This window comes from Cryptotermes secundus, unplaced genomic scaffold, assembly GCF_002891405.2.
Source record: "Cryptotermes secundus unplaced genomic scaffold, Csec_1.0 scaffold245, whole genome shotgun sequence".
Classification (NCBI taxonomy): Eukaryota; Metazoa; Arthropoda; class Insecta; order Blattodea; family Kalotermitidae; genus Cryptotermes; species Cryptotermes secundus.
Genome location: NW_019736398.1, coordinates 827476 through 847015, shown reverse-complemented (window position 1 = coordinate 847015; position 19540 = coordinate 827476). Strand labels below are relative to the sequence as shown.

At 41.0% G+C, this 19540-nt stretch overlaps 1 protein-coding gene across 2 annotated transcripts in view; it reads left to right on the top strand.

Annotated features, from left to right (window-relative positions):
* The window catches only part of LOC111869813 (protein trachealess), a 764956-nt gene that overhangs the window by 177821 nt on the left and 567595 nt on the right, over positions 1-19540 (top strand). For both annotated transcript variants that reach the window (XM_023861599.2, XM_033753565.1), the window contains exon 2: positions 1901-1933. In XM_023861599.2, the coding sequence (XP_023717367.1) occupies positions 1901-1933 (33 nt within the window). The remainder of the gene's footprint in view (positions 1-1900; positions 1934-19540) is intronic.

Below are 19540 nucleotides of genomic sequence, written 5' to 3'. Positions count from 1 at the left end.
TAATTGGATTGGTCATGTTTTACGCAGAAACTGCCTTCTAAAAGAAGCTATCGAAGGAAAGATAGATGGGCGGATAGAAGTGACAAGAAGACGAGGAAGAAGACGTAAGAAGATGCTGGATGACCTTGGGGACAGAAGAGGATACTGTCATTTGAAGGAGAAAGCTCTAGATCGCATTAAGTGGAGGAATTGTTTTGAAAGAGACTGTGGACCTGTCGTCTTGACAGATTACTGATGATGATGACACGTCCTAATATCCATGAAGATAGAATTCTTCATAAACACCCCTGCCAGAACCTAAAATCATACGTTCATTTACTGTTTAAATGTTTGTGACAGAATCTGATTGGTTACACCACGATATGTCAGTATTGTTCAACATTTAATGCAGACTTAATATACATTAATTTTCTGAACTTTTGGTCTATCTAATAGGAACATATTAAAATATTCACGATGCAGCAGAGAACTTACATTTATGAATCCTGTTGCTTCTGCAGCAGTGGTTGAATGTTATTTTGTCTCTGAAATGGTTAGGACTATTCCGAACTCACTGCAGGCTGGATAACCATGCGAAAAGTTAATTTAAGTAAATATCAAATTTTCTTGCTGACTGAGGTAAGGTGACGCAGTAAACTAAATCTAAATTGCTCCCACGGATTTCCCTGACTCTACAGTGTAGACAGGGGACAATAAATGACAGAGTAAGTACTTCTGTAAGATACTCCGATAAATAAATCTCCACCACAGTCTAGGTTTTATGTTGTGATGAAAGTAGTGAAGCGTAGTTAAGAGATACTGAAGAAATAAGAATAAATTGTCATATTATATTTGCTAGGCACGTGACAGTATTAACAGCACCTTAATATTGCTGAGGCTGGACATTTTGGGAAACTATAGAAAATAATTATTTTCTATAGTTTTGGACGTTTTGGGAAACTNAATAACACTTAGTTTTATGATAATGAAATTATTATTATTATTGTTATTATTATCATTTATTTGCTTGTTTGTTTACTTTTCTTCATTACTGTGTTTTCCCAAGAAATTTCCTGTAATTTATTTTTGACTTATAATGTGTTTGTCAAGTGTTTGTATAATGTTACACGTAATTACTTTCATCTAAACTGTGCTACGTCTGTAATTGGCCTTGCGGCTGTTGACTCGGCACATTAATAATAAATAATTGAATTGAATTATTATTGTTGTTGTATGCTGCTCTATTTGAAACTCAAACTCTCACATTGTGATTTTGTCTGTGTATGTTTGTTTCTGTATCTTATTCATGCTGTGTAATTAGCTAATATGGACTACAATTTTCGTATTATGTTTTTTAATTATTTTTGTGTATTTCTCTATTCGTGCTAGCTTTGTAATTGGTCTCTGTGCTGTTAAGTTTGCACGTAAATAAACTTGAATTGAATTGAATGAATTGAATTGAATTATTATTATTGCGATTATTAATTGCGTTTTTCAGCAGGTCCATTTGATCAGATTTTCAAAAATTGGTTAGTCCAAATTAATGTAACAAATCCTGCCACTTGAGAAGTACCTATATTCTGCGTGCTTTCTTTGTGCGTGGTCTCCACTAAACTCCTGTCTTTTGGAAACTTTGTCTAAATCGTTATTTTAGTCTGTTTAATTTAAATTCGATCAGAGAACTTAAATCACGCACGATAAGTTTCAGTCCCTTGGTATATGATTGTCCTACAAGTGCTGAATATGTTAGCCAGTAGCAGGCCTATATACTGTGTAGAGGCTCAGAAGGAGGTAACATGCTAGTATTTCTGTAGCACGTTATTACATTTTTGCACTGTATATTTCTGCTAGAAACGAAATTGTCTTGCAAATGATTTCTAATTAAAATAAGAATTTCATCAACACATATCTTATGTTTCAGATACCGTGAAGAAGCCCTCTGCTGGACAGATCGGTGAGTGATCTTTATATTAATGTAATGGCCAAATTTATCCCAAGGACTTGCTTTAGCACTTCGGCAGTGATCCTGACTAGATGCTGCTACGTAAAGTAGTGATGCTCCTATTGACTTTTGCGAAATTATCCACAGCCCTGTTTTTTTTTTAAATCAATGTATCGGATACTGAACTCTGTCTCCATCCTCAGGTAAAAGTCTACCCAACTGGTTCCAGCCGGTAGAGCTAATCCCTATCTCGGTGCTAGGGATTAGCTCTATTGATTGAGCCCAACTGACTAGGTTTTACCTGAAGACGGAGACAGAATCCAGCGTCCAAAACGTTTTAAGTAAAAAACAGGACAATGGATAATATCTAAAAATCAGTACTGTTGCGACTAGTTTATTAATGTGAGAGATTTGTCTGAAGTTTTTTATCGGTTATTTGGGGCAGGTATGGGATATATACAAATCAGTGAAGAAGAAGTTATCACGCAGTCTTGTCTGGAATGAGTGCCGGTAATATAGACAATGGGAATAAGAGTTAAGAGCTTGAGAATTTAAAAATTAGGAGCGGTAATAAAATCCAGAGGTCTATAATGTAAACATGAAGTTCTAGTTGGTACATGAAAGAGACTCTTTGTGTTTAAAAGTTTATAATTCTCACAAGAGCGAATCCAGATCGTGAGTCTGACCGTCCGTAAGAAAGTTTGTGAATAAAATGAAATTTATACTTCATTTTTATAGTTCAGAAGTGCAAATATATTCGTTGATATAAAAGTACATATTTTGTTAATGGGAACCTATATAGGCCAATGTACGCAATCTTTCTTATGTGTGTGATACGTAGATTATATATCTAAATATACACATGAGTTGGCTGTAGATATGATAATTGTAGGTTATATTACGACTAACTTCTGCCCAAAATAATATTGAATTCATCTTCTTGCTAACGTCTTACCTGCCAGTGTTTCACACTTTCCAAAACGTTCATAAAGTCAAAATCANACCGTTTCTCACGGTGTTGTCGCTTGCAGAATTCTTATACTTTTTCTTCTACCCTGAAGATGGGGGCGATACGTTCCTCCGAAACGTCGGTTAACACCACATATACACGGTGCCAAATCCCAGAAGACTGCTTTCTTCATAGTCACCGCCGTGAAAGCCTCAAATCTTACATAATGACATTTAATTCCTTCGAGAGAGATCATGTTACGAAGTTGCTGTGTTGCGAGTGTTTCCTCTTGAACTTCATCATCCTGATTGCGACAGGGTACACATCAGCTCTGCGTTCACACAGTTCGGCAACACCATCTCAGTCGCCGTGACTGCGACACGGTACACATCAGCTCTGCGTTCACACAGTTCGGCAACACCATCTCAGTCGCCGTGACTGCGACACGGTACACATCAGCTCTGCGTTCACACAGTTCGGCAACACCATCTCGGTCGTCCTCCTAGACGCAGGCTTAACACCTTAAATAAGAAAGTCTTCAGCGTCTTCTGCAAAACATCACTCTTAATTTCTTGGTGCTGTACTTTTAAAACATAGTAAAGCGTCAATGAATGTGAAACAGCCAAAAAAGGTTATATTTTTAGAGGCTGTAAAAGCCGTAAAAGAAGACGGACTGTACAAGTGTCGAAGATCGGCTGATGCCCTCACCACTTGAAAATCCTTCCAACCGCGCAACCAACAGCCACCCGCCGTTCCTACAGTGGCATTACATGGTGGAGAACAACAACAATGGAAACTCGGTCTAATATAAAACCATTCTGAAACGAGATAGGAATTGGTGTCCGTAACATGCGCATCGGAAATGGTGAGGACACTGAGATTGCCTAGAAGGAAGAATTTAATCGTCTGCAAATATCAGGCATATCTGCCTGTCCCTATCTCAGTTTTATATGAACTGAAACGTCCATCTTTCAAGCTGGCGCCCTCATTTTCGTCTACCCAGTGGCTTGTAGTCCAGAAGGTCTGTATATGTACTAAATAAATATGAAATTGTTCCTGTGCGTAATTAATTAAGCACAACGCCATGAAGACACGTGGGGAGTGAAGGTATAGCTCCACCATTCTTAACCTCGGCACTAGAAGATGACTGGTCAGCTTCACGCTCCTGCTACTTTAATGCCCGGCGAAATAGCCACCGGTGCTCATTGGACAAGAGGCTGGATGGTTCCCAGAGCAGGTCTGGACGCTACGGAGAAGAGAAAATTGTTACCGCTGCCGGGAAACTAACATAGGCCTTCCAGCCCAAAGGCCGTCGCTGTAGCGACTGAGCTATCCCGACTGTAAATATGTTATAAATATTTGTTAAAGTAATTGTATTGCTTTTCTTTATTTCCTCGTTTAAATTACACTAGCGAGTATTTGTCTTATCTCTTCATTCTTTTTCTGTCCAGTGTAAAGTAGCCAGACCTTCGCCTCAGAAAGTACATTCTTTTATAATGTTGAATAATTTAACAACAGTATACTCAGAGCGAATGTCTGCGATATCATGAGGTTAGTCAATGACTTCTCAGTTCTTTTGAATAATTCACATGCGTCAAGATAATTGCGTCATTCTTTATCTAAACACCACCCCCATTCATATGACTATGATGGCTGGACTGACTTCTCTCCCTCTTCCATACGAGGTAATAAATTCGCGTGCCCTCTACCTCTCTACCTTACGTAAACGATCCGCTCATATATTTCGAAAAAAAGGGGCACACCAGACAGTTGCTTTGCCTCTTGAAGTAAGCAAACATACACTCAGACAGCTTCTTGATGAATGGCGAGCGGCTGCATGTCAAGCAACATGGCTCTTGTGCGCAACAAATAAGGATACTGCTCTCCGAAATTCGAGAAGGTTATTAATCATTAAATCAGTGTATGCATAAGACATACAACAGTGTAATAAATATTTCATTCCGATGATAGTGAACCGCATAATCCAAGGCGGACGCTCTCTTTGTCGACACTGATATCCTAGATACAGATCTTGCAACAAGTATGGATTTGTGCCCGCCATTTTCGGTGTTTTGTCTGGAATGAGCCGATACATTCATCGAGGTAGTGTTACACAATATCTGACATTTAAACGCAATGAGAACTCCCGCGTACAGAAATGGAGCGAGAAGAAAATTTAAAGAAACATTGTGCCTAAGAAAGAAAGAAAGAAAACTAAACAGAAGAGGAAAAGAGATAGGAAGCGAAAAATGTAGAAAGAGAGAGAATTTTGTATACAAGTATTGAATTTATAATTTCAGCTCCATATTAAGTAGGGTTTAAATTTGACCGAATCAAACGAAGTTTATATTCTCATAATTCATAGTGCATGCCTGAGCTCCGACTTCTAGTGCCCAGTTTAACTGATATGTATTGAAAAAATTCCATGGTTTTAGTCCGCAAGTGAAGTATACCGACCGAGTGACCGCAGCTTGTCGGCTAAGTTAGTGCCAACTTTTGCGGATAGATGGTGTCGCGTGGTCAGCGGAACGGATCCCCACGGATGTTAATCTCAGTTTTCTAGACCGGAGCCGCTGTTTCTTTGAAATAGCTGTTAAGTTATCCTCAGGAGACTGAGTGGATCCCGTTCCAGACCCACTAATTCTCATAAAATCCGGTAGCGCTGGGTATCGAACCCGGACCTCTGAAATGTATTGGTTTATAAAATGGAGCGTGCGCGTTGGTACGTGATTATGATTACCTCCAAATTCGTATGTTTAGTTTATGAATTTTGCGAAAAAGACATTTACAAATAGAGAAAACTACCTTCGTTTTAATGACGTTTAAAACTGAAGGTTGATGAGGTTTTGAAATTACGACTGATAGCTTATTCTGAAAGGCTAACGCACATGAAAACTGAAAATAGCAACTTTTTAATCCAAACTCATCAACTGATTGAAATCCTTAGGTCGTTTATCAAACTGTTGAAATTATATTTCTCTAAACAAGAACCGCTGCTCGAGCTGGGCCACTAAAGTAAATTGCATTTAGCAATCTTGTAGCAGTCCCACATGATAATGAAGATTATGGCTTGGATAATGTAAATTATTCGTCCATCTCGTTAAATACTAGGTATGCCATGTAAAACTTCCCTGCGACACATCAATCATGCGAGTCGGAGGGAAATAATTATCCCGCATAAACTTAAACTTGCTCTGCTATGGAACTACTAAAGCCTCTCTGAAAGGTAGAAAGTATTACATAGCTGTTTTTATATTTTATTTTACAGATTATATTAACATGGGAAGTAAAATATAGCGTGGAAATATCCAGTGTAATTTCCATTTTCTTAAAAGAAGAGGCTGATAAAAGAATGTTATTAAATCAAGTTGTAGATTGTGCATTGCAAGATTCAAAACCTGTTCCCATTATGAGAGATATACGTTACCTTCAGTACATTCGGTATGTTGCTATTTTTAAACCGGCTGGAGATATTTTTGCACTTCATAGGTATACGACGTTTGTTAAGTATCGATAGCATTTTGTATTTTCCTGTCATTTTAGGGTGAAAATATATTATTGAGTTCATTGTCGTACTTGGGGAAATCACACCAGGATAATTAAACGCTGTTGCAAAACAAAGAAAACAAACAAACTCCGTGGTTTTAGTCCGAAAGCGAACTATAGAGACCGAGCGACCGCCGCTTGTCAGCGAAGTTAGTATCAACTTTAGCGGATAGAGGGTGTCGCGTGGTCAGCGCAACGAATCCCCACCGCCATTAATTTCGTTTCTCTATACCGGAGCCTCTATTTCTTTGAAATATCTCACCGGTTATCCTCACTAGGCGGAGTGAACCCCGTTCCAGACCCGCAACTTGTCAGATAATCTGGTATCGCCGGAAATCGAACCAGGGACCTCTCGCTCTGTCCCAGGAACTCTGACCACTAGACCACACTGGCGATCTCATCGTAGGTAATACTGTCTTTTTAAATAATGCCGTCTTCTGGGATGTGGCGGCGTGTAGATCTTGTGTGAACAGACGTTTCGGAAGAACTTATCGCCTCCATCTTCATATTTGAAGATATAAGCGATACGTTCCTCCGATGCGTCAGTTCACACAAGATCTACACGGCGCCACATCCCAGAAGACGGCATTCTTCTTAGTCACCGCCGTGAAAACCTCAAATCTTACATAATGATAATCTTGTGTCTCCAATTTTGTTCGAATTCACGGTTGTACGACATAAAGATATAGTTTCTACATATGGGATTCAAGTTACTGACAATTATACCATATCATGATATATTTTATCTTGTAGTAATTTGCATATCGGTACCTGCTTTTGAACGTAGGATATCTGAGTTTCTAATCGCAGAATCCTTTACAGTATCCCCACTTAATATATAATCCATAGAATATACGGTTATTAGAATGATGATATTCCTAAAGGTGTTAAATATCTGATGGTTTGGTGTCATGAAACTGGAAAGCGAGGTGACTATCTGAACATAAAAGAGAGAATATAACAGCAGGACAGAGAAAGTTTAATAATTACTAGCTTTATAATTTCCGTTCTTTACTATATATTATTAGAGTTTACAAATAAAGGGCTATGATGTATGTTGGAAATGTAGTGCGCGTATATCCGTATAGTTGAGAAATTCCTACGAAAATATATTCAGAATTTATGAAGGGAAGGGATAACTTTGGAGATCGAGGCCTATATTGAAGAAAATAATATGAGCGATGCGAAATGAACAGAGTGCGAGGACATGAACTGGATTCAAATGGCTTAGGTTAGTGTCGAGTAAGGATTCTTGTGAAGGACAGACATACACGTTCGGGTTTCTTAAGCTCCTGAAAATTTATAAATTAGAAATAATTATACGAAATAAATGATTTATTTATTATGTCGTATTATGCTGCACTCAAAATAGTTCACTTTCACTTGATTTTTCCTAATTTTTTCCTCTCTTGAAGTGAAACACGTGGATCAATTGAACACTTCATACATATTATTCTCAATGTATATTTTAAACAACTGTGTAGTAATGTTTAATTTAGTTAATTACACGTTTCTTCACATATCACTGACAATCTTCAAAATTTTCAAAATGTCGGGGTTCCGGAAGGAGTCGAAATGAAGCCGATCTTTCACATATGACAGTCATTTCGACGTATGGGACTCGTGACAGAAGGCACTCTTATCTTTAACGTCAATACTCATAGTTTGTTGCAAGTGTACATTTTGTTTGAAAGTTGAAATATAATTATTCAAGACCCAAAACAAGGCTTTACAGAAGTTGGCTGCATGGGCAATGCTACAGACTCGTGTTGGAATATCGAGCAGGACACCTACTATGTTGACTAACGTTTTTCGTTGTTTTTCTCAGTCTCCCGAGGTGAATGGAGGGACAGTACCTGAGAATCACAGGTTTAAATCATCATCATTCTTTCATCCATGCTGTGAATGATTCCTGGATGTAGAAACGGATTTATGAACGCACTTGCCCGGCAATTCTTTCGTGTTGGCTCACAATGCAAACAGCTCGTTTTGAAACGCCACCTGCGGGAGATGACGGGTGGTCCACTAATTGCTGGGTGCACAAGTACTAGTCAGGAAGAAAGTAAGATGGGTTTCAGAGGCAGAGAGACTTCAGAAGCTCGGCAAACCACCTCCCCTCGCTATCATCTGTTTAACGCAATGCCCTCCATCACCCTTGTAGGGTCAGACCAGTATTCCTGAACGCTCTGTTGAGAAACCAAGTGAAACCAACGTCCAGGATGTACAGCGCTACCTGAGATTCAAACCAGATGTCGCCCGAATAAAAGCGAATTGGTTATGTCGCTAAACTAAACTCGGCTCTTTCTTGGGATAAAGTGGTGCTAGGTATTGTATCAATTCACATGTCTCTACACAAGGGAACGAAGAAAACGGAAGCAATCCGCGTTCATTTATATCTCCGCATGTTTCACTTACGGAGCTTCCGACCAGATTTTAATTAAATTTATTGTCGGGGGAGTCTGCATAAAAATTGTCGTCTTAAATTTAAATTTGATTTCAGTACAGTGTAGTTCTGACTTCCTACCTTAAGTGAAATTATAATCTAACTGCATATACGTGTAAAAATTATACATTTGTAGTTTTAACTATGTCTTACTTATGGAGCGGAACCCTTCTTGAGGACAAGCCAAATCTGCAGCTACTCAAGAATTTCCAAGCATTTTATGGAACCCGTGTTCACAAGAGCCCTCCACTGGCCTCTATCCTGAGCCAGATCAATCCAATCCATGCCATCACATCCTAGCTCTCTAAGATCCATTTTAATATTGTCCACCCACCTACGCATTGGTCTTCCCAATGGTTTCTTTCCTTCTGGCTTTCCCAAAAATATCCTATATTCATTCCTTTTCTCTCCCATTCGTACTACATGCCCTGCCCACCTCATTCTCCTTGACTTCATCATTCTAATTATACTTGGAGAAGAGTACAAGTTATGAGGCTCTCTCATTATGCAGTTTTCTCGAACCTCATATCACTTCATCCCCACTTCGATCCAAATATTCTCCTCAATACCCTGTTCTCAAACACCCTCAGTCTATGCTCCTCCTTTATTGTCAGAGACCAAGTTTCAGACCCATACAGAACCACGTGCAAAATTATAGATTTGTATATTCTAATTTTTATGTTTTTAGACAGCGGACGAGAAGACAAAAGGTTCTGAACTGAATGGCAGCAAGCATTACCCGAGTTCAGTAGCCTCTTAATTTCCTCCTGAATGATGTTTTGATTTGTTATCTTCGTAACGTAGTTGGTTGAGGCACTGTCCTACAAGTAGGATGGTCGCGGGTTCAAATCCTGATGAGTTCACTGGATTTTTATATTGACGTAATCCTTCCAGCCGCACTATGGCCCTGGGGTCGACTCAGTCTCTAACAAAAATGAGTACCAGGAATCTCTTCCTGGGGTTAAAGGACGGTCGGCGCGTAAGGCTGGAAACATCACCGCCTTCTGTGAGCCGGCTGTCTGGGAAATGTGGGAGCCTCGACGTCTCACAACCCATGGGCCTTCACGGCCTATTACAGGGATAGCTTTACCTTTCTACAAAGGAAAATACTTCCGGAATCTTTGCAGAGTGACGTCTGTAGTATGATCAGCTTTAAAACAAGAAATTCATGTTTGAGATGTTTCGATCCTAATGTTTTGAGCACACTAGCAAAGAACGAATATGGGAAATGCGTTACTTTCTACTCCCGCAGTGAGTGTGGTTAGGCTCTTGGAGAACGTGCTATGGGGTTATTCCTGGAGATACCGGTCACCGTGTACTTCGGATGACCGATGAAGCGTACAGAGGTGTCTGACCGCAGAATGGACTTGGCTGTATTACCATTATGCACGCTAATTGTGAAGATTCACGACTATCATTTGCATTATCCACCAGCAGGGAGCTTAGGGTAACTCCACTTTTAATAAACGGTTAATAATTGTTTATCTGTATGCCAGACATTAAATATGCAAACGCATAATGAGTAACATTGTAAAATGGTGTGCATCATCATCATCATACATTCACGGTATGCGTCTGCTAAATAATTCCTGTTTAACGGCAGGTGTACAATATCTCTGGACCTAAATCTGAACTAGGTAAATGTAATCTTCACTCTTAATCCTATTTTAAGATAATTTCAATAATATTCTACGTGCTACGCTAAGATCTTCCAAAAGTACTTCTCCCTTCAAGTAGATTGAACATTGGCAACTGTCTACAAGGGGTGGTCCTCCAGATTGGGAGTAAGGGCGGAGGTCTACCAACAATCCCTCAGTACAATAATATAGCTTGTTACGAAATATTACAGATGAACTTAGACGTGGAAAAATTCTTAGGCACTACCTAAAGAACATGAGGCCGGTCAGTGTAGCCGAGCGGTCTAAGGCACGCACTATCTTCTCTCGCTCGGAAGCCAGGATCGTGGGTTCGAATCCCACTCAGGACATGTATGTTTGGTGTGTGCACGCGTTCTTCTGTGCTTGTATACATGTAGAGGCCTTGTGACAAGCTGATAACACGCCCAAGGAGTCCTACCGAATGTCTGAATATCTAGTGAAGTAAAGAAAAAGTAAAGCTATCCCTGTACCAGGCCGTGAAGGCCCATAGGGTTGTGAGACGTTGAGGGTCCCACATTATCTAGACAATCGGCTCAAAGATGGCGGCAAGGTTGTCAACCTTACGCGCCGGCCGTGCTTTACTCCCCAGAACAATTATTTAATTAATTCCTGGTACTCATTTCTGTTAGAGACTGAGTGAACCCCAGGGCCTAGTGCGGCTGGAAGGACTAGGTAAATTGAAAAAATCCAATGACCTCATCGTGACTTGAACCCGCGACCTTGCGGCTTGTAGCATAGTGCCTCAACCACTACACTACCGCGTACCCCTTTTAATATCTAGGAAACTGAAGTTAAACGGAGAGTTTCATCGAGGTAAGGCAAGGACCAAATGGTTGCTGTAGCGCCAAAGGGAAAACATGAAAACTACATGTGGTTCGGAAGTAGTTGTTGCTGGTATGTAGGCCTAATGCAGTTCCCTTCCAGAAGGCAGAAATCGTACGCCTATTCGATTTCATGCATAGTTCGATTTTATAATTTTGTTTCGGTGCCTTATTGCACCATTGAATTGACTTTGAAACGAATTACAGAGGAATGTTCAACGCGATGTATAGTTGCAATTCTCGCGGTCAACGTTCCTTGACACAGCCAATGAAGCAGTGAATTTGCATCATGGTTGAAGGGTTATAGCTTTAAATTAACTTCTTCGTCACTCTCAAGGAATTAGAAAGAACTGTGTGTACACACTGAGCACAGGTTAGAAGACACGTTAAAATTCAACACAGTTACATTTGCCTCCACAAGTATAAGCCCCGTACTAAGACAACAACAAGGCCGCACCATAGCTCAAGCGGTTAGTCGCTGGCTTCCCACCGCGGCGGCCCGGGTTCGATCCTGGGTCTGGTCAAGTGGGATTTGTGGTGGACAAAGTGGCGCTGGGGCAGTTTTTCTCCGAGTACTTCGGTTTCCCCTGCCAATCTTCATTCCACCAATTGCTCCACATTCACCCTCACCCATCATCTGGGGCTGGTACAATAGGCCAGAAGTGGCCGTAGTACAAGGGACTTAGTCCCACCCCACTAGCATAAAGAAAAGACAACAGTTTATAACAAAAGGTCAGTAAATCAGATAGCGACACCGTCACGAAATGCCTCACAGAATGACAAAAGAAGCCATACTGAACTTTCTGCGTTTTGAGATATAACGTCATGTAGTCCAGTGAAAGTTAACCGGCGTTTCGCAGGGACATGTCGTCTCCATCTGCAGGGTTAAATAGTTAGCCAAGGAAGAAACCAGCACGATGCAGGCTACAAGTCACTGTTAGGAACTCAAATCCGGCAACAGGTCATCCTGTCTCAATAGGCTATATAGTATCGGAATCTTGAACAATGAATTAAGAATAATAATAAACATAGAGGGAAATTTGGTAGTGGCCTATTTTCGGTTTTATTCCGGTATTCATCTGGAATGGCAGTTTTTTTTTTATCCCTATGGGTTACCGGTTCGAATTCGAATGTTTGGCCTTTTAGTGGAAGTGGAGAGCAGCTCCGTGCGCTTAGAAATTATCTAGTATTCATTATCCCTTTATCCTTGCAGTGTTTCCTCCTATCGTTCAAGTAGCTTAATTGTTTGAGGCACTATGCTACAAGCTGGAAGGTCGCCGGTTCGATTCCCAATGAGGTAATCGGATCTTTAATCGACCTAATCGTTGCAACCGCACTATGACTCTGGAGTCGACTCAGCTTCTAAGAAAAGTCAGTACCAGGAATCTTCCTGGGGGGCAAAGGGCGGACGGTGCTTAAGGCTTACTACGTTGCCGCCATCTGTGAACCGATTGTCAAGAAAATGTGGGAACCTCGACGTCTCACATCTCTGTGGGCCTCCACGGCCTGTTACAGGGACAAATTTATTGTCCATTCATTCTTTACGTCTTGATTGTTTCTTTCTCGTGCGCTGTAACTCAGAATGCCCAGTGGGTTGGCTGAAGCGAGTGAAGTGTCAGATAGTTATTCGGATGGTAACCGTTTCGAGTCTCGGCGGCAACATCTGCTATCCTGACTGATTATTTTATAGTTTTCCTCAGTTCCTCCTGGATAATACCGGCATAATATCTCACAGTCCGCACCGTTTTCTAATTTAATATTATTTAAGTCGTTTTGTTATTCGTCAGAGATAATGACAGCATCCTTAAACAAAGCCCAGACAAATACATAAATACTTCTTTAAATGTTCCGAATTGGCATCCATCTTGTTTGTATACCCCCCTTTATTTTGCTAGTGGGGTGGAACTAAGTCCCTTGTACTGCGGCCACTTCTGGCCTATTATACCAGCCCCAGATGATAGGTGAGGGTGATTGTGGAGCAATTGGTGGAATGAAGATTGGCAGGGGAAACCGAAATACTCGGAGAAAACCTGCCTCAGCACTAATTTGTCCACCACAAATCCCACTTGACGAGACCTGGGATCAAACCCGTGCCGCCTCGGTGGGAAGCCAGCGACTAACCGCTTGAGCTATGGCGCGGCCTTTGTATAGCCCTCAGTAACATACACACTACCAGACCATGAATCAGAGCTTCTGTTCCCACCCTCCCAGTACTTTCCCACGTTGCTAGAACACACGAACGAAAGATGAAGTATTATCCCCCTCCCATATGACTTGGAGGACGTTCGCGCCCACTTAGGGGCGCGTCTCACAGGTTGAAGAATCAAGTCTGTGCTGTTACACGCGATAGTTGTCTAATTCTCATTAAGTTGTAACGTATAATTTGTGAGTTTTATTAATATGCTAATTTGCGTACCTGTGCTTGCATACCTGTACACTGTAGCATACAAACCGTCTGTACGACGGGCACTGAAACACGTTTAGATATCAGATCTATCAACATCTCACAACATTTGCCATGTGCTGTAGCATATGAAACATTCCCGAATTCATTGCTTACGTAGAACTCAAGGTTGAGAGGTTCTTCATTGTTCTTTTTCTCACGGGGCCTATCTTGCTCTCCCTCACGCTCTCCTATGAAAACACAAGAGTTTGTACGTAAGTTGAGAGATTCGCTCTATTATATTGCTCACACTCCTGCTTTGTTTCATCACATCCCTTTATTTTTATGCATGTAAGGGGGTACAAGCATTGATTATTTGGATGACAGATAAGTGGTGAATTTTAAAAGTTGAGAAGGATTCGATTAGTGGAGGTACTATTCCGACATTGGAGCGCACGGTAGCGTAGTTGGTTGAGGCACTACTCTTCAAGCCGGTAGATCGCGAGTTCGAGTCTCAATGAGGTGGATTTTTTCAAAAGAGAAGAACATAGACTGAGGGTATTTGAGAACAGAGTGTTGAGGAGAATATTTGGACTGAAGAGGGATGAAGTGACAGGAGGTTGGAGAAAACTGCATAATGATGACCTTCATAACTTATACTCTTCTCCAAGTATAATTACAATGATCAAATAAAGGAGGATGAGATGGGCACGGCATATAGCAGGAATAGAGGTAGAGCATAAATGCATATAGGATATTGGTGGGAAAGCCGGAAGGAAGGAGACCACTGGGAAGACCAAGGTGTAGATGGGTGGACAATATTAAAATGGATCTCAGAGATAGATGTGATGGTATGGATTGGATTGATCTGGCTCAGGATAGGGACCAGTGGAGGGCTCTTGTGAACACGGTAATAAATCTTCTGGTTCCATAAAATGCTGGGAAGTTCTTGAGTAGCTGTACAATTGGCACCTTCTCAAGAAGGGCTCAGCTCCATGAGTGATGACCTAATCCTTTCGGCCGAACTATGGCCCTGAGGTCAACTCAGCCTCTAACAGAAATGAGTAGCAGGCATGTTCCTGGGGGTAAAGTGCGGCCTGCGCTTAAGGCTGACAACCTTACCGCCATCTGTGAGCCGATTGTCTAGAGAAAATGTGAGATCCTCTACGCCTCACAACCCTATGAAACTTGAGGGTATGTTACAGGGATAGCTTTAACTTTTTACCTTTTTTCTTATTGCTAGTGGGGTGGGACTAAGTCCCTTGTACTGCGGCCACTTCTGGCCTATTGTACCAGCCCCAGATGATAGGTAAGGGTGATTGTGGAGCAATTGGTGGAATGAAGATTGGTAAGGGAAACCGATGTACTCGGAGAAAACCTGCCTCACACCACTTTGTCCACCAGAAATCCCACTTAACCAGACCCCGGATCGAATCCGGGCCGCAGCGGTGGGAAGCCAGCGACTAACCGCTTGAGCTATGGCGCGGCCCAACTTTTTACCTTACTATTTGCCCAAAGGGAGCGAGGAAAATCGCGAAAATCTTATTCAGAATAACCAGTGTTCCGGCTGATATTTGAGCGGAGCACCTCCCGAATTCGAGTCTAGGGCGTTACCACTCTACCAACCGCCTCGGTGACTTTATTAATATTTAATTTTATAGTCTATTATATATCCTTGTTGTATGCTGTCTTGAAACTTCCATAGCATAGGGTAAATAATGATTGAAAAGTCACGCAGCCCACTAGAGAAATATCCTCCTTCTCTTATTGTTGATTTCCTGCTTAGTTGACATTGCAATCTTGAAGATAGAGGCAGTATGTTCCTCCGATACGTCGGCGAATTTCTACCAAACTACATGGCGTTACAACGTAGAAGATCGCACTCTTGTATGTGGGCTGTATTTCCTCCATCTTGTTTACCATATCGAAGAAGAGGGGGGAGCTTACTTATCACTGCGTTCTGCGTTGTGCAGACTTTAATTCTGCTGGGTCAGTTATCCACAATCACTCGTTCAGTGGTACATGAATCATCCTTAATAAGCTGATAGTCGCGAAGCTAATCAAGAAATTAGTCATGATTTTAGTCCGCAATACCAACCGAGCGACCGCCGCTTTTCGGCGAAGTTAGTGCCAACTTTAGCGGATAGAGGGTGTCGCATGGTCAGCGCAACGAATCCCCACGGCCGTTAATTTCGGATTTTTAGACCGGAGCCGCTACTTTTCTATCGAAGTAGCTCCTCAATTATCCTCATGAGGCTGAGTGGACCCCGTTCCAGACCAACTACTTATCAGAATATCTGGTAGCACCGGGAATCGAACCCGGACCTCTGAATCTGTAGCCAGGAACTCTGACCACTAGACCACAAAGGCGGTCACTGAGTGGACCCCATTCCAGACCCACTACTTCTCTGAATATCTCGTAGCTCCGGGAATCGAACCTTGAACCTCTGGATCAAGAACTCTGACCACTAGACCAGAGAGGCGGGTTAAGGCCAAGTAATAACAATAACAGTAATGGAACGAAAGATAAATTTGTCCATTTGCCTAATTAAGCACCACGCCCTGAAGACCTATGTGATGGAGATATAACTTAATGTACGTATCTTAAACGATGTAGTTTACGAAGGTGAGTGGTGAGCTTCACGTTCCGGCAACTTTATCCCCAGAGAAGAACCAGTTGATTTGACGGAGACCCATTATATATCATCCTCGAGTGTGGGATAGAGCCTGCCTGAACGCTTAGTAGAAGAGATAAATCTCTTACTCCTGACGGGAATCGAACCCCGATTTCTCGGTTGTGTATCTCGTGACATAGTCGCTATACCGACTGAGTTATCCCGACTCCTGTAACAATAAGAGTTCGAAAAAGAAACATTGACTCAGCTCTTTTTCCGTCTGTGTTTCCATCTGTCCGACTGAGAACAAAAGCCCAATCGAATGAAACCGAAGATACAAAGAAACCTTGCTGCAGAATAATATATTGTTTTCATGTAAATAACTGGGCGAACCAGTGACGGACGGTTGACGACTGGGCTGGCACCACCACAACGTTGGAAGATTCCGAGCATTGCTCGACACAAAACTTTCCGACAATGCAACAGAAATATTTAATTCTATCAAAAGGAAAAAGTGAAATTAAATAGGAACACAAAACATTACATTAAAGTCCCATAACATAAACTGGTTTTCACATGTTACCAATATTTATTTATAGTACTCTAACAGAGAACAGGTTTTATACACAAACACGAAACATCGGAACACGCGTCTCTGTTATTGCACTTAGTCCTTGATCCAGCCTATAGGAGCGGTCCTTACATATCACCCAGATACAGTTACAGCAGATACAAAATTAAGTTCATATGTGTATGTCTAGTTCTAAAGGAGAAGAGATCACTTGGATTGCCTAAATATTGCAGTTTCGGAACTACCTCTCTCTCTGGCTCTGCAGCCCTTTGGACCTTGGCCGCTTTTTCAGTTCCTTAACCCTATACACAGTCGGTAGGACTCCTTGGACGAGTGATTAGTCCTTCTCAAGGCCTCTATCTGCACACAGGAAAACACAAACAGAATAAAGACACAGACATCGATACCTCGAGTGGGATTCAAACCCACGATCCCAATGTTCGAGCGGCCGCAGTCTGTTCATGCCTTAGAACGCGCAGCCACTGTGGTCGGCTTTGGAACTACCACTGCAAGTTATTAAACTGTATGTATTTTGTTATCGAGTCCATGTTTCTGGAAACAATTTTAGTGAAACAACATTATAACGGATTGGAACAGAGATAACGCTTCGACTTGTGTTCAGGAGGTACCACTTTCGAATCTCCTCTGAGAAATCGGTAAAGATTGCGATGTCAAAACGTTTATGAGGAAATGTATCTTCGCGTCGATTATTTCAGAAAGTTTTGTTTCTGTTGCTGTTGTTTCTTGCGATTAACTTTGCGAAGCCATCAGCATCGTCGCCTACATAACGTCAGCGTTATTGGATGTGATGTTTAGAGAGGATACCAGCATTTGCCTGGGGGGGATGGAAAAGTCTGGGAAACACTTCAGTCAAGATTCAAACCAAGTACCTCCTGAATACCATTCTAGAGAGTTACCGTCACACTAGCATTGTCGGTTTGTTGTTGTTATTATTTGCATGAACATAAACAACAGTTAAACTGAATTATTATTATTCTCTTTGAATATCTGTACTTTTCATTTCTCAATTGTCAAAGCAACTTAGATTTGTTATAGTATTATTATTATTTTGTTTGTTTAGTTATATGCATTAATGTGTTTTTCCTCCAGTGCTTACCCTTTTAGTCTTTGACTTTATGTTGTGTTTGTCCAGTATGTAACTACTTCTATCTACACTGTGTTGCGTCTGTAACACGCCTTGTGGCTGTTGGCTAAGCACATAAATAATAAAGAATTGAATTATTATTATTATTATTATTATTATTATTATTATTATTATTAAGGTTCTATACATTGCCTTTATGCTTTGAAAATTGTTGGCCTTCGGGTAACTGTTCGATATATCCCGAGACTTTCCTATGTTCAATGTCTGTTCTGTTAGTAAAAATTGCCCCTCTGCTAGATGCGCTTCTGCTGCTAATGTTGTTTGTAGGGACGTTGACGTCTTTGGACAAAAATCTCTGTTGTTGAAACGTATTTTATATTGAATTAATTAAACTACTATTGTTATTATCACCATTATTAATTGATTTATTAATATTGTTGTATACTGATCAATTTGAAACTTTAATTGTTCTTCGCTGTCGCATTGTGGCTTTGTCTGTTTGCGTTTGTTTCTGTATCTTCATTCATGCTTACTTTGTAATTGGCCTTGAGCTGTTAAGTTAGCATGTAAATAAATAAGAATTGAATTATTATTAAGAGTAGCAGTAGTAGCTACTGGGTGGTAATGTAGATATCATAAAGAAAAACACGCAAACTTTAATTGACGCAAGTAAAGAGGTTGGTCTAGAAGTAAACACAGAGGAAACTAAGTATATGTTACTGTCTCGTCACCAAAATACAGGGCAAAATCATGACATAAAAATAGGAAATAGATGTTTTGAAAATGTGGCACAGTTCAGATATTTGGGAACAATGATAACAGATGGAAACCTGATTCAGGAGGAAATTAAGAGGCGATTGAACTCGGGTAATGCTTGCTACCATTCAGTCCAGAACCTTTTGTCTTCTCGTCTGTTGTCCAAAAACATAAACATTAGAATATACAAAACTATAATTTTGCCTGTGGTTGTGTATGGGTGTGAAACTTGGTCTCTGACATTGAGGGAGGTACGTAGACTGAGGGTGTTTGAGAACAGGGTGTTGAGGAGAATATTTGGACCGAAGAGAGATGAAGTGACAGGAGGTTAGAGAAAACTGCATAATGAGGAACTTCATAACTTGTACTCTTCTCCAAGTATAATTAGAATGATCAATTAAAGGAGGATGAGATGTGCAGGTCATGTAGCACGAATGGGGAGACTAGGGATGCGTATAGGATATTTGTGGGAAAGCCAGAGGGAAAGAGACCACAGGGAAGACCAAGGCGTAGGTGAGTGGACAATATTAGAATGAATCTTGGAGAGATAGGATGGGATGGTATGGATTGGACAGATCTGGCTCAGGATAGGGACCGCTGGAGGGCTCTTGTGAACATGTTGATGAACCTTCTGGTTCCATAAAATGCTGGGAAAGTCGTGAGTAGCTGCAGAATTGGCGGCTCCTCCAGAAGGGCTCAGCTCCATGAGCAAGTAGGTAAGTAAGTAGCAGTAGTAGTAGTGTTATTATTATTATTATTATTATTATTATTA